At 44.8% G+C, this 22,610-nt stretch overlaps 1 protein-coding gene across 5 annotated transcripts; it reads left to right on the top strand.

Annotated features, from left to right (window-relative positions):
- The first annotated feature begins 387 nt into the window (after positions 1-387).
- On the top strand, positions 388-22,287 carry LOC120034052 (V-type proton ATPase 116 kDa subunit a1-like). Of its 5 annotated transcripts, none has more exons than XM_038980459.1 (22): positions 388-495; positions 2,261-2,439; positions 4,392-4,470; positions 4,588-4,685; positions 4,784-4,924; positions 5,629-5,711; positions 6,824-6,950; positions 7,188-7,270; positions 7,401-7,494; positions 9,961-10,173; positions 11,244-11,394; positions 11,741-11,880; positions 12,431-12,600; positions 12,722-12,812; positions 12,962-13,080; positions 13,318-13,534; positions 13,660-13,767; positions 13,888-13,998; positions 15,774-15,791; positions 16,358-16,475; positions 16,599-16,770; positions 20,313-22,287. In XM_038980459.1, the coding sequence occupies exons 2-22, from the start codon at positions 2,323-2,325 to the stop codon at positions 20,404-20,406; spliced, it is 2,544 nt and encodes an 847-aa protein (XP_038836387.1). In that variant the 5' UTR covers positions 388-495; positions 2,261-2,322; the 3' UTR covers positions 20,407-22,287. The 5 variants fall into 5 exon arrangements, with proteins under 5 accessions (XP_038836387.1, XP_038836390.1, XP_038836391.1 ...); XM_038980462.1 differs by having other exon boundaries at positions 4,784-4,912; positions 20,313-22,285; XM_038980460.1 differs by having other exon boundaries at positions 399-495; positions 2,265-2,439.
- Positions 22,288-22,610: the final 323 nt, after the last annotated feature.

Genomic DNA, 22,610 nt, shown 5'->3' on the forward strand with positions numbered 1-22,610 from the left:
TATGGGTTGTGTGTGTAGATGGGGGAGAAAAATTGTCAGAAAATAAGTCAAGGGGTATGGATACTTTCTGAAATCATTATGTTTTATGCACCCAGATCTGTGGCTTGGGCAATTGTAATTGGCAGGTAGCATAGCGGTTAACAGAGTTGGGCCAGTAACCGAAGGTCGGTAGTTTGAATCCTCCCAACTAGGTGAAAAATCTGTCATTGTGCCCTTGATCGAGGCATTTAACCCTAATTGCTGCTGTAAGTCGCTTTGGATAAGAGCGTCTGCTAAATATATATTTTTTTATGTGAATGCCAACAACTAGATGTTATCTTCATATGAGTTGAGGTGTGCATCATCATGATCATCAATATCGTGCATAGGTGACGTCAGTAGCCAAGCCTCTGATCGTGAAGGCTGATCAGCTGATATTTCGTTGAGGGCTGTGTGTGGAATAGCGTTGAAAACTGGGAGCCAGGAGTGGAAGACCAGTAGCTAGCTACAACAATAGTAAGAAATTGATGGTTTGGTGACAGTATTCGCTGTTCAATACCAGCATTGTTTCCAAAATATGTTTTTTCCCCTGTAGCTAGTAAAGCAAACGTTACGGATGATTCGGTAACATCCACCTCACTGTGTAACTCGCTAAAGTTATCCGGTTACCGTAGCTAGGTTTAATTTGCTATGATTTAAGATTATCTAGATTTCTGTCAAATAACCTGAGTGTCAGTCGAGGAAAAACGTTAGCTAGTAATTTTGTACTGTAATATAACATTGTTGTTTTTGCTGAGCAACGTTAGCCAGCGTACGTTACCAGAAAGTTTGAGGTCCAACAAGTGCTTCTCCTGCGCCCTGGCTAAGTAGCTAGCTTGCTAGTAATGTTTGTTAGCTAGTTAGCTAAATTAGCCAGTTAGCCAGCGGTGCAATTAATTGTCAGTTCATATCGGCTTTGAATCGATATACGCTGACAATTAATTGTACCGCTGGCTACCGAAATTAAATTTAGAACGAACTGCTTTGTTCTTATAATGTAACTAGTTAACGAGTAACTAACGTTAGTGTTTGTGTGTTTTGACAGCTGATAAGACTCACTGCCTGACTCGAGCTGTCAAGGATGCAGACAAAAAATGGTCACGCAGATATTCTGAACAAGCAGTGACCCTACTAAAGAGATCCTCTTGCATGGACTTTAACGATATAGTCTGCTAAATGTATCCCCACTTGTTCAACCGTTGTAGTTGGCGTTAATATTGAAGATTTAATCCTGCTTGATTGCTAAATCAGATCACATGATGCGGTTTAATCCATAGCTAGCTAGCTAAACCTATTATGGCACTCGAGGCATTTGCACTTCAAGAACATATGAATATGTGTGTTTAACTTACTTCTAATGAATATAGTGTGAACCTGTTGTCTGTCCTGAGTCAGTTTGCACCCTAGACTGAGAAACTCAAAGGCTTGGCTAGAAATTCTGTAATTGATTGTACAAGATGATCCTATTGTGAGATGAAACTTAATGAGGATTTTACTGGCACATATGATGGTACTTTTACTTTTACATGTATTATTGTTCTTGAAGCGTGTATCCCCAGTTTCATGACAAAATAATGACTGAGCCAAACTGAATTCCTTCAACGATTATGGGGGCTAGATGTCAAGATTGGGGCGGCAGGGTAGCCTAGTGGTTAGAGCGTTGGACTAGTAACCGAAAGGTTGCAAGTTCAAATCCCCGAGCTGACAAGGTACAAATCTGTCGTTCTGCCCCTGAACAGGCAGTTAACCCACTGTTCCTAGGCCGTCATTGAAAAAGAAGAATTTGTTCTTAACTGACTTGCCTAGTTAAATATATAAAAAAAAAAAAAAAAAAGGTAAATTTGTAAGTCGCTCTGGATAAGAGCGTCTGCTAAATGACTTAAATGTAAATGTAAGATTCTTTCAGTCTCACGCCTGCTTCTGGTTTAAGTATAAACTATCACACCACTACTACAGAATGTTCGTTACTGCTGTACAATTCAGGTCATCCTTACAACACACACATTAGAAGAGGGTGCAGGTCTATGCCAGTATCTTTTTTTCTGAAATTACACTTCAAATAAAGAAGTTAAGGCTATTGTAGTGTGAAAGAAAACAACACAAGGGATCTCCGTTGGCAATGTAGGCCTATGTATTCTCAGTTGTCTGTCTTTTTGACGACATTGGAGGCTCATCCCTTCTGGTGGAACTCAGCTTCTCCTGTTTACTGTGCAGGTGATGTTTTCAATCTCTTTGTCCCTAGCTAGATATCCAGGAGAATCCCATTGATCGCTGTGCTGAGCAGGTGCACCACACTACGCCATTATGGGGGAACTCTTCAGAAGTGAGGAGATGACCCTGGCCCAGCTCTACCTCCAATCAGAGTCTGCCTACTGCTGCGTCAGCGAATTGGGAGAGATCGGAATGGTGCAATTCCGTGATGTGAGTCGTCCAGGCTTCTCTTCCATTCCTCATTGTGCTGCTCTCTCTAGAGCTAGACTCTGTGCTTGTTGTCTCTCCTTTCCTATTTTGAGTGCTATTCTGTCTGTCAATCCGTCTTCAGGCTATATAGGTCTAGAGCAGTGTAATGTATGGCTGTTAACAAAGGACAAACTCAAAGGTAGATGAATAAGGTAGATGAATATGGTAGTCTGTTGTAGTAACATCGAATCAGTCAGATGGTTGTGAAAGCACATACCTTGGCGTCTGCAACATTTTCATCATGTGCACATAGCTGACCCTTTAGGCTGAGCATGGGAAAGCTCACACGTGACATCCCTCCAGGGATCATATGGCGTCGGGGAAAACTAAGGCAGTGTTTCCCATATTCGTTTCGTTGCCGCCCCACTTAATTATTATACATTTTTGGGATGGCATAATGTTTTCATTTTAAACATAAATGACTGAAACCTGAAGAAGTATGTAGGAAATACAATGGACCAAAACATTTATTTTATAAGATCATATTTGAGAACTAACAATCACCAAAAGAATAATGACAGTTGGTGAATTTCCAAGAAAGAAAAAAAAAGCCATGGGGCCCCCATTTTTATTTTATTTTTTTTTATATATTTTTTTTTGTTTTTGTATCACTCAGATAGCATAAGAACACTGCAAAATGTGTAGAATTGCAGGAACACTTTTTTAGCCAAGAGGGCCTCAAATGTTCTGTTGGAGATCGCGCTATTGACCACGTACACACTCACCACCTAAGCCCCATTTTGTTCCAGAAAAAAACCCTGAAGTTACAATGTACACTGAGTGTACAAAACATTAGGAACACCTTCCTAATATTGAGTTGTGCCCCATTTTGCCCTCTGAACAGCCTCAATTCGTTGGGGCATGAACTCTACAAGGTGTCAAGTGTTCCACAGGGATGCTGGGCAATGTAGAATACAATGCGTCCCACAGTTGTGTGAAGTTGGCTGAGTGTCCTTTGGGTGGTGGACCATTCTTGATACATGGCGCTTACTACCATACCCCGTTCAAAGGCACTTTAAATCTTTTGTCTTGCCAATTCAACCTCTGAATTGCGCACATACACAGTCCATAGTCAATTGTCCCTACTTTAGCCTGTCTCCTCCTCTTCATCTACACTGATTGAAGTGTGGATTTAACAGGTGGCATCAATAAGGGATCATAGCATTCACCTGGTCAGTCTGTAATGGAAAGAGCAGGTGATCCTAATGTTTTGTACACTCGGTGTATATTTGTAGCATTTGACTCATTGAGTCTTTGGTGTTTTTCAATGAGGTAAATACAGATGGGCAATGCCATGTTTCAGCCAATGTATTTGAAGCTGCTATGCTGCATCAGTTAGGCTATATTGCTTTTAAAGGGGAAATTATATTTCAGATGGTGTCAACATAATTTAACATTAATGCATTTTGCCGTAGAATGTCCTTTTTTGAAAAAGTCACCAGAAGTGAATTTCTCAGTCGTTCTCCCCCAAAAAACTGACTGGTGTGCATTCCCCCAGACTGCCCCAGCATAAGGACATTCTCCCCATCCCCCACACCAACTTTGCCACACGTTCTGAAAAATATCCTAGGGGAAACACTGAAAGGGACTAGCTGTTGTACCCAGTATGCTGTTATTATACCCTTTATTTGGTTGTATTACCTCTCCTCATTCATAAGACCATATGATAGCTAACTGGTGTCCGCACTGTTTTCAGAAGATATTAGCAATGCTGTTTTTGCTCTGAGGTTTCCTGGATAAGTTATTGCATTTTTATAGAAGTAGCCTAAGCTACAATTTCTTTGAATGCATCTTAGTGTTACAACACAATGTTTGTCTCTAATTGTATATGACAGATAATGGCAAATAGATTGAAGGCATTTTTATCCCTGCGATGGCAAAGGTTTTGAATAGTTTGCGTGTTTGCATTTCAGTTGAACCCAGACGTGAACGTGTTTCAGCGCAAGTTTGTCAACGAAGTGCGTCGATGTGAGGAGATGGACCGCAAGCTTCGTGAGTGAGCTCAAGTGTTTAACCCATTGCTTCACTCATTATACTCCCCCACATTTACAACAGCATCACTGCTATTAGTTATCCCTACTCAGACCCAGTCATCTCGCTCTCTCACAGGGTTTGTGGAGAAGGAGATCAAGAAAGCCAACATTCCAATGGTGGACACGGGAGAGAACCCAGAGGTCCCCCTCCCTAGGGACATGATTGACCTGGAGGTAACTTCTCTCTAAGAATCCACTCTGGTTACAAAGTGTTCAACTCACCATGTCCCCAGCTCACTAACTCCCCCATCACCCTCTGTCTGTCTCTATAGGCCACTTTTGAGAAGCTGGAGAATGAGCTTAAGGAGATCAACACCAACCAAGAGGCCCTGAAGAAGAACTTCCTAGAGTTGACGGAGCTCAAGCACATCCTGCGCCGCACCCAGCAATTCTTCGACGAGGTCAACTCCACTGTACACAAACCGATTCACTACTTACTCAGTGTTTCTGTGCCTGCCTTATTGACTAGGCCCCTTGAGGACTTCATAATGGATCATAGGATCATGTTAACTTAGTATGGGTCAGATGTCTGCATCCTGTGTACAGTATATGGTAGCATAAGGCTTGTGTATTTATAACGGCTAGGTAATTACATCCCCAACCCCAGACCAGTTATTCAAGTTTAATGATGCAACTAGGTTACATAGCAGAGTAATACGCCATACACAGATAGTCATTCGCATATGACAGAGACGAGACTACCTACTGTCTGTACCTTTGACCTGCATCAAATCCACTCCACTGAGTTTGTAAGCAAAGCTACTTGAACTTAGAATGTTATCACCTATTTTACAAGCGCTTATGAGGTTGCATGGGGGTAAATCATTCAGCTGAATGTGTAGCCTTTTTTGCCAATCATTTACTGTTCATATAAACCCCAGCTCGCTGTTTACTATGTTTTATGAAGAGCCTGGCCTGTGTTCAATACCATGCTCCTGCCCAGAGCTCAAGCCACTGATCTGTCAAACCTTCCCAGGGTGTAAATAGTTCCCCAACAAAGCAAGCCAGTTGTTCCTGAAAACAGGGATGCATTTCTGAATGTGCTGTCATACGTCTAATTGGCTGAAAGTCTCTTGGTCTACATGTAATGGTTGTCATTCTCTCCACCGCGCTGCAGATGGAGGACCCCAACCTGCTGGAGGAGTCGTCTACCCTGATGGATCCCACTGAAGCAGGGACCCGTGCTCCTCTCAGACTGGGGTGAGTCTGAGTCCTTGGTCCACTCTATTAAGGAAGGATTAGCCATATCCTCGAGACTTAAAGGTCAATGAAAAGACTGTCATTGCATTAAACCATCGGTTCTTCCTGGAGGTGGAGTCAGTGTAGCACCTAAATGGTTTGGCCCACACTAGCTCAGGCTGTCAGATTAGTCGGGCCACTAAGGTCACTTGACGGAGTGTGTGTGGCGGTGCTCTGTGTCTCTGCGTACTCAGTCCCTAAGCTGACAGCCCACATGCTCTGTCAGTATCGGTGGACAATTGTTTCCTAATGACTTTTAATGGTTGGTAAGAGGCCAGTATTACTACTACTACAGGTGCTACCACTCTAGCCTGTTGCTTGGCAGTAAGATGTAGCTCTGTTTATCAGGGTTCTGTCTTCAGTAGTGGAGAGAGTGAGCAGATGGGCAAATCACAGACTGATGATAAGCAGTTCACAGAGCATGCAAACACCAGCAACACAAAATTGATACATGGACACACACATTCTAGAAGAGGGGGACTTCAAAGGTTGTAATCTATTTGCAGACAGAGACAAAGAAAAGGGATTTGATTAAATGTCATAAAGAGTAAGCAAATCGGGGACAATTTCAACAGAAAATGGGGAGAAAAAATCACTCTCAGAAAACGGTAACTAAAATAGCTCAATACTGTGGATGTGGCAAAGCTTAGTGTTCATTTGGTAATGGATTGCTTGGTACGGATGCAGTGCCCCAAGGCCCTAGGGCTTCCCATCTGATGTCTGTTTGATGCTCCTCCATGGCTTTTGCAGCTGTTGAGCAACATGTGAGCTGTGATCCATGCCCTCAGCTACCATTCCGATGTCCACCACTATCCAGAGAGGATGCTTTCATCAGCAGTGCTCCCATCACCAGTGTGAACAAACAAAATCAATGACCTCTGTCCTTATGTGCCCAGGTTTCATTCTGTAATACCATTACATTACGGACTGATCTTGGACCAGCTCCAACTTGAGCTGCCATTTAGGGACCTAACTCATTGCAAATATCAAACACCTTGTTTTGAGATGAGGGATATACATTTGGTAGCTATTCTACTGTAAATGCTGATCCATGCCTTATCGTCTTCCTGTAGGTTTGTTGCCGGGGTGATCAGCAGGGAGCGCATTCCCACGTTTGAGAGGATGCTGTGGAGGGTTTGCCGTGGTAACGTGTTCCTGAGGCAGGCAGACATTGAAGACTCGCTGGAGGACCCTGCCACGGTCAGTAACTATTCACTGGTACTAGTATAATAATCGTGAGGACTTAGGGGAACAAACTGTGCAGGATTTTGTGTGACCTATTCAGTGGGATATTGTTGTACCATGACCGCTTGGTGGCATTGATGTCCTTATTCATGCTACCTCATCCATACACTTTATGATAGTGATACTTCTGCACTATCAGGCAAGGTTTTGTCTTCTCTTTACTTAACTCATGTTTATATGTTTCCCCTACAGGGTGACCAGGTCTATAAGTCTGTCTTCATCATATTCTTCCAAGGAGATCAGCTGAAGACTCGGGTTAAGAAGATATGTGAAGGGTACGGGGCTATGATTGGTTGAGAAATTCAAGAAACACTAACTAATCTAGACAGAGGAATGTTGTAGTTGGTTTTCTGTTCCGCTCCAGGCACTCTGGGTTGATCAACCCCTCTCTCCTTCACCTCTCAGGTTCCGAGCATCACTGTACCCCTGTCCAGAGACCCCCCAGGAGAGGAAGGAGATGGCTGCAGGGGTGGCCACCCGTATCGATGACCTGCAGATGGTACGACCTGCCTGGCCTATTGTAACACAGACAGGGAGTCCACCCACAGTCAGCCAGCCAGCCAAAACTAACAGATATTTACATCATGTCTTGTTACATAAATTAAATCTAACAGATCCTTACATTTTTCAAGTGAATTAGTCTTTCAATATTTCATCTGTTTTCATTGTGAACTTGATCTGGGCTCTATCATAGCTTCTGATCAGTGATCTGTTTTCCCTCTAACTGTATACTCTGCTGCCAGAGGCTGTGGTGGAGGGGAGTGGTAGGTGACCACATGAGGTATGTGGCTAATTCAAATGCGGTTTTAGTCAATCGTTTGAGGAATGAAACCTTCTTTCTATTGTTCAACATGACATTAGTCATCTTTTGATGTGCTTTTTGGATGGACTCTTATTTAACTTTCTGCTAACGTTAGACTTTTGCGTCCTCAGGTTTCCTGCTCTGCGTCTTGCTGATGCAATGTCCGCGGAAGTTTCAGTTCCTCTTTCTGCCGTTTCCTCTGTACTGAGCCGTCAAGCCCTCAGTCAAATTATGATGAAGTGGAGGGAAAGACCGATACTAGATTAGTTCCCCCATCAGTGTTGCCGTAATATATATTTTATCTATCACACAAGACCACAGAGGAGATGTTTGTTGATCACATTAGGGAGGCCTTCAAATTGAGTTAACTTCTGTCTGTTTGCAGTGTTCATATCTCAAACGTTCTGGCTTCAGTTTCTGACTCATTCAACCTCTTTGGCGGTAGTGGGCGTCAGCATCAATAGGCTGGGTGGAGCTGGGTGTGAAAAAGCTACAGGGAGAGGTCAGAAACGGTTGTCACTCGTGCCGTGCCAGGCCCATGAGGTGGCTGAACTGGATCTGCCTCTGCCAGTGTACTCTCCTGCCTACACACACACTGGCCTGGCTTTGGAAGAGCACCTCTAAACCTGGCACAGTGACACTGCTCTAAAACGGGGCAAAAACAGGCACGGGACTGGGAGTGAAGGCCAATCCCAACACACACACACACACCACCTCTGTCTCCTTATGCCAACTGTGTCTCGTGACCCAGGAACAATGCCTGTCTCAGTGTTTTTTTTTTTTTCTGGTTGAGCAACATGAGCTGTGGTCTTTAGAAGTCCAGGCCGCACAGACAGAACTTCAGTTTAGCCTTCCATGGAACAGCAGCAGCGTATGGTGCAACACCATCCCTATACTAAGAGAAACCCAATACTCCCTCTGGGAATACCCACTTCTGTTGTGTTCTGCTCCAAAGCCCTACGTAGTCTGGTGGTGCAGATGGTTTGCACTTGGATGGACAGGAGGCTCCCTTTCCTTGTTTGGCTAGCTGATCATCAGGGTGGTTTACACTGAGTTCAGCCAATTAGCCACCCACTCCACCCACACTCTCACCCACACTCACATAGTGACCACATTTACTACTCGCATTCTCAGGAATGGGCTTAGCTTGAAGTTTAAAAAATAGTCACTCACATACCACTTCTCTCTGATAGACAGACACCCAGTGGTGTGTGTGTGTGTTTCAGTGGTGTGTGTTGAGAATCTCTGTGGTTCAGGAACAGTTACAGCCCCCAGTGTGGACGGAGAGCTTAGGAGAGAGCGAGAGACTGTGAATTACGTTTGGCAGGCCCCCTGTCTGCCAGAAATGTTAACAACCTCTCATTGCCAGTAAGCGCCTGGGAATGCTTGCCTCGCTGTTTGAGGGGTCACTGTTATGCCCGTCGCTACGGGGGCGGGATAGTCGTCGTCAAGAGAGAAGGGCGAGGGTGGAGGGGAAATGCCCGGCCCGCTAGTTTGGGAGTGAACCGTTTGTGGGCGTGAGAGGGTCTCGACAACGTGGGCGAGAGTGGGTGTAGGGTAGCGGCATGTTAGCAATCCGCTGATCATAAGACATTAACTTGATATGAGTCAGTGCTGTATACCTGAGAACACCTCTGCTGGCTCTTCTGGGAAACCCAGCTACGCTGGGTCTGATATAACCCCTAATCAAACTTGATCACATCGTGCACACTGCCCAGCAAAGCCTTCTATTAATGTGAACCACCTCCACAAATAAGAAGGGGAACATGATTCATTGTAACAGCACTTGCTGTTCTGGACATGGAGGGAAGGCACACTATGCAGACCAATGCCACTCCCCACACAATTCTAGCGTTGAGTGGAAACTACTAGAGGATTGTCCTGATGCCACACTCTCCGGCAGTGGCCTGCATCTGTTAGTTTTCCATTTGAGGTCGGTTTAGTTATGCGCATACCTTTTTTTTGTTTAGATGCTGAGTGCGAATGTTAATTGAGAACTGCCTGCAAACTTTGTCAGACACATGAACAGCCGGTAGACTGTCTAGGACAGAGCACCTGAGCTAGTTACACAGCTGGATATGTTCTGTACCCAGTCAACTACAGTAGCATCCTAGTCGCATCTTGTCTTCATATCTCAAACCCTGATCTCCCTCCCCGCTGCAGGTGCTGAACCAGACGGAGGACCACAGACAGCGGGTCCTGCAGGCTGCAGCCAAGACCGTCAGGGTGTGGTTCATCAAGGTGAGGAAGATGAAGGCCGTCTACCACACCCTGAACCTGTGCAACATCGATGTCACCCAGAAGTGTCTGATCGCCGAGGTGTGGTGCCCTGTGTCAGACATGGACTCAATCCAGTTCGCCCTGCGGAGAGGCACGGTGAGTCGAGTGGACACCCGTCTTGACTAGAGGCATGGGGGAGGTACAGGAAGTTTTAAGTTGCGTCCCAAATAGCACCCTATTACCTTTTTGGAGTCCATAGGGCTCTGGTTGAAAATAGTGGGAATGGTTTCATTCCATATCTATTTAATGGGACATTTCTATCATACTGTTTAGGTCAAGTTCATTGATGGAAGACACCGTAGCATTAAGACATTAAGAACCAGCGAGCTTCATAGTCACCAGTTAACCCAGCTTTGAGGTCATTATGCCTAGCCTGTGTTAGACTGTTAAGTCATAACAGATCCAGACTGAGAGACAGTGCTAACAGGGCGTGGAGAGGCGCTGAGTATGTGAAGATTTTACACATGAGGTTTGATTCCAGCGGTATCAGGATGTCATTCTGTTCTGTAATCCTGTCCTCTTCTGTAGTCCTGTTCTGTAGTCCTGTTCATGCCAGTAAGGGCTTAACCCTGTCACGCACAGCATTCAGTCTCCATGCTGCATTTATCCCACCAGGCTATTTTTACCCCACATGTCTGGTTGAGAAACACGGGGACATACTGCCCTCAATACACACAACGATTCTGCTTCTATCTCAGCCATCGAACCATCCCTTGGACAAGCTGTTGTCCTTCACACACAGCAGGCGTGGGAGATCAGATGTAGTATGATAGATTAATCTCTAAACCAGCTGTGGAAATGAATCTGTCATATTCATCGGATTTATTGAAGACGTTGTTGCAGATCTTTGTGAGTGATGGAGGTATGGAAGGTCCCAGTGCCCAGTCTACAGACTAATGGGGAAAGCAGGAGGATTCCTCTCATTCCTGAGTGCTGAGGAGATCCCAGGCCAGCTGACAGTCAGACTCTGGCTGGAACAACACAACATCCCTTTGTTAGACACATTCATGGGAGATTGAGCTTGCAGGGCAACTCCTGCTGTTCTCAATGCCTTGTAGGGCTGAATACCTCAACTCCCTGTAGAGGTTAACAGAGTGGTATTGTTGTGTCCTCCTGACCATTCTCTGAGCGTGTTTCTCTGGCCGTCTTTCTGTCTTGGTCTTCAGGAGAAGAGTGGTTCCACCGTTCCCTCCATCCTCAACAGGATGCAGACCAAGCAGACCCCGCCCACCTTCAACAAGACCAACAAGTTCACCTCGGGCTTCCAGAACATCGTAGACGCCTACGGTATCGGGAACTACCGCGAGATGAACCCAGGTAACCACATCTGACACCATCAACCTCGTCGCTCTCTCCATCATTCAACTACCAATTGTTCAAATACTAGGCATTGTTGTTTCATGTACCTCACTAGGCAGCATACTTTTATTTTGTAGGGATCTCATAACTCACATAATGTCTATGTATCCAGCTGGCTAGATCACTGAGCCAAAGCAGGTGATAAATGTTCACCCCCGGTGCCAAGTCTATTTCCCCCATTATCACCCCATCACTGTCGATCATGCTGTATTGTGTATCACTGGTACGTGTGTCAGTGTGAGCTTGGGTTGGTTAACTCTCCCATTCCTCAATGTGTACGCTCATGAGTCCTCCCTGTCCCCAGCCCCATACACCATCATCACTTTCCCCTTCCTATTCGCTGTCATGTTTGGGGACCTGGGCCACGGGGTGCTCATGACCTGCGCTGCCCTCTACCTGGTCCTGAGAGAGAGCCGCCTGGTCGCCCAGAAGAACGACAACGAGGTAGGGACATCACTACCCCTGCCATCAGCCCATCAGCTCCACCCCTCGCCCCTTATCCAGCCTCCAGCTGCATTACGGTGGACTAAACAGGGCTTGGTTGCCTCTCTGCTTTAGACAGATTCTATGGTTCTAACACTAGTGGCATCATGATGGCCAGTTTAACATTCAAGTTGGTGCTTTTTGAGTGTGAATAAATAACCAAATCCTCTATGGCTAAAACAAAATGTAACTGAGACCAGATTCTAACAGTGTAAAGTATCACTTCTGGTCTGTGTGGATGTTTGCCGTGGTGCGCGTTCAGCAGGACGCAATATTTTGGAACGTTCAGATAAGAATATTCTATGTAGAACAAACATGCCTCTGACATGTAGAATAAGGAATCACTTCGGCTCTATTCATGTTTTTTTTCTGTCTACAACGTTCTACAGCGTTTGGCAACGGAACGTGGCCGTAGTTTGATTCTAACAGTGTAATGTGTCACTTCCTGTCTGGGACTGTAGATGTTCAACATGGTGTTAGATTCAAACAGTGTCACTTCCTGTCTGTGTAGATGTTCAGCATGGTGTTTGCTGGGCGCTACATCATCCTACTGATGGGCATCTTCTCGATCTACACCGGCATCATCTACAACGACTGTTTCTCCAAGTCCCTCAACCTGTTTGGGTCTGGCTGGAGCGTCAGGCCCATGTTCGACCCCCGCGCTAACAACCTCACCTGGTCGTAAGTATCCCTCTCTGTCGGTCTCATACTGTCTGTGGATTGGATTAGTTTACCTCCTGTACCTTGTTGGCAGTGCCCTCTGTGTAGTGATGATTCATGCCATGTTTGATGTTCTCCTCAGGTTTCAGACACTTGATGAAAACAAGGTTTTACAGTTGGACCCCGCGGTAAGAGGAGTCTTCAATGGACCTTACCCCATTGGCATTGACCCAGTGAGTACTCAGTCTCTGTGAAAACAAGCTAAAATCCCCTTTGAATAAAGATGGAATGTGAGCTAAAAAGTGTTATTTTGATAAATGTAATGTTACATTTCTATCATCTGGATTTCATTGTCTTATAACTGTGTTTGACTGTTCTTCAGATCTGGAACATCGCCACCAACAAGCTGACCTTCCTCAACTCCTTCAAGATGAAGATGTCAGTGATCCTGGGGGTCATCCACATGCTGTTTGGAGTGTCTCTCAGTCTCTTCAACCATCTGTGAGTCACGCTTAAGCTACAGTCCTTGTATAAGGGGCACTGTCTATGATTTTGAAAGGGTTTATATTTACTCAGCCTTATCCCTCTGCTGTCTACCAAAACAAGTGGTGGGGTGATTTTTTTATTTATTTACGTTTTTTTATTCCAGACTAACTTTAAGCAACCATGACAGTTTGTTTCCTGTCTGTACCAGGACTGGTTTATCTGATGGTGAACATGTCTTGTTCTTTTCTGAAGGTATTTCAAGAAACCCCTGAACATCTACCTGGGCTTCATCCCAGAGATTGTGTTCATGGCCAGTCTGTTTGGGTACCTGGTCATCCTGGTCTTCTATAAGTGGTTGGCCTACGACGCTCACACCTCCAGAAATGCTCCCAGTCTTCTCATCGCCTTCATCAACATGTTCCTGTTCAACTATAGCGACCCCACCAACCAACCCCTCTACAGAGGACAGGTGATCATTCCTTTCATCTGTCAATCGGTCCTCTTTTTAATTTTTTATTGTGCGAGCCATTTTATGGTGGGATAATGTGTGACGCCCCATACGCATCCAACATCTCTCGTCCTTCCCCTCCGCAGATGGTTATTCAGACGCTGCTGGTGTTGATAGCCCTGGCGTGTGTTCCCTGTATGTTGATAGTGAAAACCCTGGTTATGCGGCGACAGTACCTCTGGCAGAAGAACTTGGTACTGTACTAACATCTGCCCTCCCACACACATTTGTTCCGTTGAGTACCATTGGGATCTGGAGTGTAGAGTTCGTCACCCCAGCAATAACCCCTGTCGTCCTCTTGTCTGTTCCTCCAGGGCACCCAGAACTTTGGGGGGATCCGGGTGGGAAACGGCCCCACGGAGGACCAGGCTGAGATCCTCCAGCATGACCAGCTCTCCCAGCACTCGGAGAACGACGAGCATGAGGTGAGAAACCAGGATGCCCCCAGCCTCCACTCTGTTGGCCTAGCATATACGAAGTATGTGACCAGAGTAGTCTATTATAATGTTGGCCCAAGACTTAATAGCGGATCCCATTGGACACGGCTGTAGGCAATATGATCCAGACCTAGCCCAGATGGAATAACCTTGAATAATGAAGTCGTCAGCCAAATAGAAATCCAACCCATTTACTTTACGTTACCAGAGCTCTCATATTCCCTGCTTCACTAACAGCAGCATAGAATACGTATTCATTATAGAAGTGGGATCTGGCAGGAGCAAATGAAACTGACCACAAAGCTAATCCAGCAGCTCTTTTTACTCAATACCTACAAAAATGTAGTTTTACATTTTTAGAGTTGATTCAGTGTGACGGTAAACCGTCTGTGGGATTGTTCTGTGTTCTCTCCCTCACCTTTTCCGGAGTTTCTGATAAACATATGAAACGATACAACAGGCTCCTGTGAACCTCAAACCAGACAAGCTGTCAGTTTGTTTCTGTAGCTCTCAGGAATCGGTTATGGCTGTTTACAGACAGTTTGCTCTTTTATGGTTCCAGGACCGAAGATTTATAGAGCCGCTTTCAAAACGCCTCACATAGATTCCTCTCCTCTCATTGTTGACATTTTGAAGTGGAGAGGAGTTTTATGTGATTGGAGGTTACTTTATTTAGCAATGTTAGTCTCTACAGTCCATGCCATTATAAACTCTATGGCCTTGGACGAGACGAGATCTCGACGTGATTCAGTGGACAGGGCATACTAATCTTTTAATTCTAGTATGTTGTATTCATTTCCAAGACGTTTTAGAGCCGTGTCACATCGCATGTTGATAATGGGAGCTCTGGCTCATTAACAAAAGGCTGGATGGATTGGAGTGGTTGCATGTATCACCATGCAATCCGCTTCAAGCCATTTTTGTTCATTGCATAGTGTGTTTCCAGTGACCAGACTGCGTTTTGTGTTGTGTGTTTAGAGTTGTGCAGCTCCTCCCTCTGGCTAGCAGGTGTTCAGGCAGGCAGGGTGCTAAGTAACTAACACAGTAAATATAGCATTTCTGTTTTAACATGAAGCAACTCATTTTCACAGGCCACCTTTACAGAATTCTTGCCTATAAACTACTCGGGTCAAGTATCCAAATTAGGCTAACCGTGTTAATCCTCAACGACACAATTTTATTCATTAATTTGTGTTAAATTGGGAAATACCATCTTTGGTCTTAGATATGGTAAATAGCTATACTACCGTTAACTAGGCTAAAGCTATAGTTAGCTTTTTCCTAACCAGCCTCTCTGAATAGCTGAGCAGGGTGTAACCCAAACAGCCCAGTCCCACCTGCTGTCACTGTCAGAAGTGGGTCACCAACCCCATTGCTCACTACATTCCCCATCACTGTCTCCCCTAGCAACCACAGACACAAACTCTGCAACAATATGCCAAAGACCAAAGGCCTATAGATGTATCTGGAAATGTCACAGTAGAATGTTGTCACAATACTAAGCATGCTCAAATGCATGCTTTTGGAGGAATGGTTATGCATCCCCTAGATGCCAGTGCCATAATGTTTTTAAGCTGCCCCTTAAGAAACTTTGTCAGTAGTTTTGATCCAGTGCCTGTGACGACTGCAACACCTAATCACCTTCTGTATATTATACATCTCCGTTTCCTATGTTTTAATGTCATTGTTTTCTCTCATCACTGTGTTCTGTTGTCCTGTCACCTGTCACTAACAAACCTAACTTGTTGTCAATTGCTTTCAAGGCCCCCGAGGAGGAAGTGGTAAGCCAGGCACTCATGCCCCTCCCCCACCCCACCCCCTTACCCAAAGCGCATGTCTTGCTAGTCTGTCTCTGAGCCTCTGCGTGCGTGTGATAGTGTGTATCTCTGTCCTGCATGTGTGTGTTCTGTGCCCTGAGGCTGTTGACTGTGTGGGGTCTGAGTTTTTGCTGTCTCTGGGTGTTCAAGGGATTCTTCTAACGTGCAGCAGCACACTGAGACTAGTAGTACTTACTGTCTGCCCCGATCATGAGGTGGTACTACCATTACCAGCATGGCATATCCTGCACAGCTCCTCATTTGTCTGCTTCATGGGTCGTAGGGAAGGAGCTTCTTGGGAGACCTCTGCTACAGAGGTCTGACTAGTGGGTCAGGCTGCTGTTTCTGGAGCTGTTTTTAATCTAGTGAATGTCTTCCTCAATGTGGTACAGTTTAGCCATGAACTTACTTGACTGTCGTTAGAGATTGCCCCGGACCTCATTTGGACCAGTCTCCCGGTCTCTGTACTGCTGTGTCCTTGTCCCCTAGGGGTTCATACTGGATGTGTGTTCTCTCTCTTCCTCCTCCAGTTTAACTTTGGGGACGTGGCTGTGCACCAGGCCATCCACACCATAGAATACTGTCTGGGCTGCATCTCCAACACAGCTTCCTACCTACGCCTATGGGCCCTCAGCCTGGCCCACGCACGTGAGTACATAAACCTTTCTCATGTTCTCCTCTCTCGCTGCCTCTCTCTACCCTTTTTTGGTTTCTCTTTGAAAGGTTACAATAAAACAGTTGATTTCCTGCTCTTCCTCTGTGATCCGACAGAGCTGTCAGAGGTTCTGTGGACCATGGTGATGCACCTTGGCCTGTCCTCCAGGAGCTTTGGGGGTTTCGTTGCCCTGTCCATCATCTTCGGGGCCTTCGCCGTCCTCACTGTCTGCATCCTGCTCATCATGGAGGGCCTGTCTGCCTTCCTGCACGCACTGCGTCTGCACTGGTGAGAAACACACACTGTGGAGTCTCAAACTAAGGTCTCTAGAACCTTCCCTGCACTTAACAGCCACTGTAAGCTGTGGAGGGCCCCATCTTCTGCTTGTCTGGAGTCCTCATTGACTTGGGTCAAATCACGTTTTATTGGTCACATACACATGGTTAGCAGATTGTTATTGCGAGTGTAGCGAAATGCTTTTTGCTTCTAGATCCGACAGTACAGCAGTATCTAACAGGTAATGTCTAACAACTCCACAACAAAACCTAATGCACACAATCTAGTAAAGGAATGGGATAAGAATATATAAATATATGGATGATCAGTGACAGAGCGGCTAAGATGCGGTAGATAGAGTAGTATAGTATACAGTACATGCATATGAGTAGTATAGTATACAGTACATGCATATGAGATGTAATGCGAGATATGTAAACATTCTTAGTGGCATTATTAAAGTGACTAGTGTTCCAGTTATTAAAGTGGCCAATGATTTCAAGTCTATGTAGGCAGCAGCCTCTCTGTGCTAATGATGGCTGTTTAACAATCTGATGGCCTTGAGATAGAAGCTGTTTTTCAGTTTCTCGGTCCCAGCTTTGATGCACCTGTACTGACCTAGCCTTCTGGATGATAGCAGGGTGAACAGGCAATGGCTCGGGTGGTTGTTGTCCTTGATGATCTTTTTGGCCTTCCGGTGACTTTGGGTGGTGTAGGTGTCCTGGAGAGCAGGTAGTTTGCCCCCAGTGATGTGCTGTGCAGACCTCAGTACCCTCTGGAGAGCCCTGCGGTTGTGGGCGGTGCAGTTGCCGTACCAGGCTGTGATGCAGCCCGACAGGATGCTCGATTGTGCACTTGTAATAGTTAGTGAGGGTTTTCGGTGACAAACCACTTTTTTTTTTTCTTCAGCCTCCTGAGGTTGAAGAGACACTGTTGTACCTTCTTCACCACACTGTCTGCATAAGTGGACCATTTCAGTTTGTCTGTGATGAGTCCACCGAGGAACTTAAAACGTTCCACTTTTTCTGCTGTCCCATCGATGTGTTTCCTGAAGTCCACGATCATTTATTTTGTTTTTCTGACATGTGAGAGGTGAGAGGTTATTTTCCTGACACCACACTCTGAGGGACCTCACCTCCTCCCTGTAGGATGTCTCATTGTTGTTGGTAATCAAACCTACCACTGTTGTCATCTGCGAACTTGTTCATCGTCCATCTTGAAACATGTGGGGACAGCAGCCTGGGATAGGGAGAGATTGATTATGTCCGTAAACACCAGCCAGCCAGCTGGTCTGCGCATTCTCTGAGGACGCGGCTAGGGATGCCGCGGGGCCGGCAGCCTTGCGAGGGTTAACACGTTTAAATGTTTTACTCTCGTTGGCCACGGAGAAGGAGAGCCCACAGTCCTTGGTAGCGGGCCACGTTGGTGGCACTGTATTGTCCTCAAAGCGCGCAAAGAAGTTGTTTTGATTTGTTTGGAAGCAAGACGCCCGCGACCGGGCTGGTTTTGGTTTTGTAATCCGTGATTGTCTGTAGACTCTGTAAAGGAAGGAGCGTGTCTTCAATAGTTTCCTCCTCTGTCAGAGGGCATGGAGGTGTAGCTCAGCCCTGTAGCTCCCCCTGCTGGTGAAACTATGGTAACAGACGTTTTAGCTCTAGTTCCTCGGGGCCTCGTCTGAGCCCTCAACCGTGTCTCTCAATGGAAACAGGGCGTGTCTCTCCGTCCCACTGGTATTACGCAGAACGGTGCTACTGGGAGCTGTGGTTTTCCAGCTCTTTCCTGGCCAGGAACCTGGAATCTCTCTGCATCCCATAAAGCAGTGGAGGATTATGTGTGATATGCAGGCCATCATGGAGAAACTTCTGGTGTCTCGGAACAGCCCTGTTGGACTGGAAGTGATCATCCACTGGCACCCTCGCCCAGCACTGACACAGACCCTCATCACTGTATTTACCCAGCACATTGGAATCTAATGCTCCACTCTCACTGAAAGGCCCTTAGGGAAGGGCAAACAGGACATGAGGCCTTCTTTTTTTTTTCTTATTTTGCTTAGTGGCCCCTATCTAACACAGTTGTAAATGTGATTTTGAACTACCAAAGTAATGTCAGGCGTCTGTAAAATGTATAGCAGTAGTACATGTTGATCTAGCTGTGGCCAACATGCATACGTACTCGCTCCTATTCCAAAACCATTTGATCCAGCCAGAGATTCCTCCAGTAGCTGAGAGAGGAGTCATCCCTTAAACACTTCTTGGTCTATTTTAGATTCTGCCATTTTTAGCTTCAATCAAATTCTGCCTCTGTACTCCAGCACTTTGGATTTGAAAGGATACAATGACTGTAGTTAAAGTGCAAACTGTCAACTTTAATTTGATGGTATTTTCATCCGTATCAGGTGAAACGTTTTAGAAATTACAGCACTTTTTGAACATAGTCGCCCCCCCCCCCCCCCCCATTTTAGGGGACCAAAAGTATTGTGACAAATTCACTTGTGTATTAAAGTAGTCAAAAGTTTGGTATTTGGACCCATATTCCTAGTACACAAAGACTACATCAAGCTTGTGACTCTACAAACTTGTTGGATGCATTTGCTGTTTGTTTTGGTTGTGTCGGATTATTTTGTGCCCAATAGAAATGAATGGTAAATATTGTTTTGTCATTTTTGGAATCACTTTTATTGTAAATAAGAATAGAATATGTTTCTAAACACTACATTAATGTGGATGCTACCATAATTATGGATAATCCTGAATGAATCGTGAATAATGATGATCGAGAAAGTTAGACGCACAAATATCATACCCCCAAGACATGCTAGCCTCTCACCATTACAATATCAGGGTGAGGTTAGCATTTTGTGGAGGGTATCACATTTGTGTGTATCATTTCAAATCCAAAATGCTAGAGTGCAGAGCCAAAACATCAAAACATTTGTCACTGTCCCAATACTATTGGAGCTCACTGTAAATTAGTTTTCAGTCTAGGGCGCAATTACGATCTCAGATTCATAGAAACACAAAGCCTATCACTTTTCCTTTGTTGCCTTAAATGTTCTGAAGGAAAGTAGTGCTAGTTGACTACATCAAACATAATGCCACTAAGTTTGACCTTTTCTTTGTAAGCGTATTCTAGAGCCTCAGCCTACCCAGATGAACTTACCTCCAGACGTAGGGAGGAATGGCAAGCATGTCTGCTTCCTCCACTGAAAGGTTATCCAGCCGTTAGTTTGCAGGGAGATTTTATAAATGGGGAGATGGGAAGCGGGTTGTGTTTCGCTTCTGAGGACCAGGCCTAGGCCCTACCGTGGGTGGGTTACACAGGGAGGTTGTGGAGTGGAGAGCAGGGGTCATCTCATCTTGCCATCTCTGTCTGGCTTTGGCTTGATACAATCATTAAGGGCTACCTATATTGCACCTCAAAGACACTCCAGTTTAAAGGGACTCCTCAGGCTTACTTTCAAAAGATTTTTGTATATATGTCTGTGTAGCATTGATCTTTGCGTTGATTCTTATTGTAATATGCCTGATAACTGTTGCCTCTCTTGTTCTCTCTAGGGTGGAATTCCAGAATAAGTTCTACGTAGGCCAGGGCTTCAAGTTCCTCCCGTTCACCTTTGAAAGCATTCTGGAGGGAAGGTTTGAGGACTGAACACTGTCCTGACCACTGCTCCTATAACCTCACTCTGTTCCTCTTGACAGCCAATGTGATGTTGGTGTAAGGTAGACTCCACCCACCCTGGGTGTTGCCATAGGAACCCATGTGATTAACTCTGAGCTCACTGGTCAGGATCTTGGGTAAAATAGCTCTTTCTGAAAATCTGAAGTTAATGATGTCGTTATTTCACATCCTGGTGCCGTGATTGTTTTGTTTGTTGGGTAAATTATTTAATGTGTTTTTGTTGTTGTGAAACCTGTCCAATGATGTGTTTGAACCTCACTGTGAGAATTGCACTTCTGATCATTGTAAACAAGGACTAGCTTTCCGGTAGTCTAAATTGAGTTAATCTACAGATTGTCATTGATACAGTAGATGTCCATGGAAAATGAGAGAAAATGGCACCAGGCTCAGATCCAGTAAAGGAGATTACTGGAGGGATTTAAGTGTTTGTTTGTTTTTTAGTTGTCCCTTGTCCTTACATCTCCCTCTCACATCGCTGCTCATATTAATACACAGAACACATAGAAAAAATGTTCACCCACACATCAAATCAGACCGACCTCTACTGTAAAAAAGTCTAAAGGGAATGAATTCTACCATTATACTCATGATAGCAGTTTCTTCTCTATGTGATGCAGTGAATTGAATCTCTTATGTATCAGAGGTAGATCTTGACACATGTCCTATAATTTTCTGCTATTTTTGACTTGATGTGTATACTGACGGCACCGTTTTCGACTACATGTTACCCAGTGAACTATGGGTAACATGTCTGTCACGTGTCATATTAGTGTGGAGTATTTCAATAGTGTTGAAAGTAGCTGGATTTTCTGTAATAATCCGTGACTGAGATTATTGGTCATTGTGTGTCTTGTTTTTGTTCCACACCTGTTTAATGAATTGTTCACACCGTGACTGTAGGCCCGTGTGAGGGGAGAGGGAAGGGCAGACCACACAACAGGAATATGTAAAGGAGATCAGTGTATTGTCATAAATATGAGACATCAACTAAATCTGTATAGGAGGGTAGTTGCATTGAGAATCTGTATGTGTTTGTCATTAAACCTGAAAGAGCTGGTTAAACAACTTATTACAATTATTCTGGCTGGGATTGGTGGAGGGTCATGTGTTTCAAGTGAGCAGTTAACAGATCAAGTAAATGTTGGGTTTTGAGTGTGGTAAGATGCCATTAAGTGGATAATAATTAATTGAATGCTAGCACCACACTTTATTTTTTACATTTAATTCCAACACTTTTTGGGGGGGTATTATGGCAAACGGTTAATGCATTATGCATGCTTTCAAAATCCATTCACAAACATCAAGGTCTAAGCCTGTGCTAAAACTGAAACTTTGGCTATATGAATACGGGGTTGACAAAAGCCAAACCAAGGGCACTTTCTGGTGGTTACTGAGTGTAGTGCAGGTATGGTTTCAGTATCTAGTTTCTCAGGAGTCCCCATGAGGGAGCTATTGGACTGGAGTTATCACTGGTCAAGCAGCCAAAAGCTTATTCACTTGAATCATTCTAGTAATGTAAATGTTATTCAGTAGACAGTGCTCTGTTCTTCAAAACTAGCTGTCAACGGAAGGAAACTTTATTTGCGCTGTAAGGGAGCTTTTCCTTGGCTGTCCTACCAGAATCCGATATGTGTAAAAAGGTCTTAATAACATCAGCTAAAATGTCTCGGTGACACATCAATTATTTGAATGACCTGCTCTACATGTGTACTTTGTGGCTGGAATGTGATATATTAAAGCTCCGTGCAAACAGAAATGAGTCCAGAAACAGCTGAGCCCTTACTGTAACACTCATCCGCTCTCACATGATGGGTCTTTCTTATAGTAAAACCACTTTTCATTGCATAATGGATTGACCTGATTAAGACTTATTATGGCAGGGGATTGTGTTATGATATTATTACTCCAAACATCTTAAGTGCACACTAGATATTTCTCCTGCTGCACAGCTAGCTCAGTCACATTGACCCTCTTATCCGGTGGAAGACAACTTGAAAATAAAGCCCCCATCCCATAATTAAACCTGACCTGGCCAATATTTTTTTTCTAGGGCCCTCAACACTAGGCCCCCATCTGCAAAGTAATAATAGTTTATTTATCGTATTTTTTTTTAGACAACTTTTATTGCCCGACGTGTCATGGATAAGCAGCAGTATGAGCTGGCTTGCGTAAGA

This window comes from Salvelinus namaycush, chromosome 41 (assembly GCF_016432855.1).
Source record: "Salvelinus namaycush isolate Seneca chromosome 41, SaNama_1.0, whole genome shotgun sequence".
NCBI lineage: Eukaryota > Metazoa > Chordata > Actinopteri > Salmoniformes > Salmonidae > Salvelinus > Salvelinus namaycush.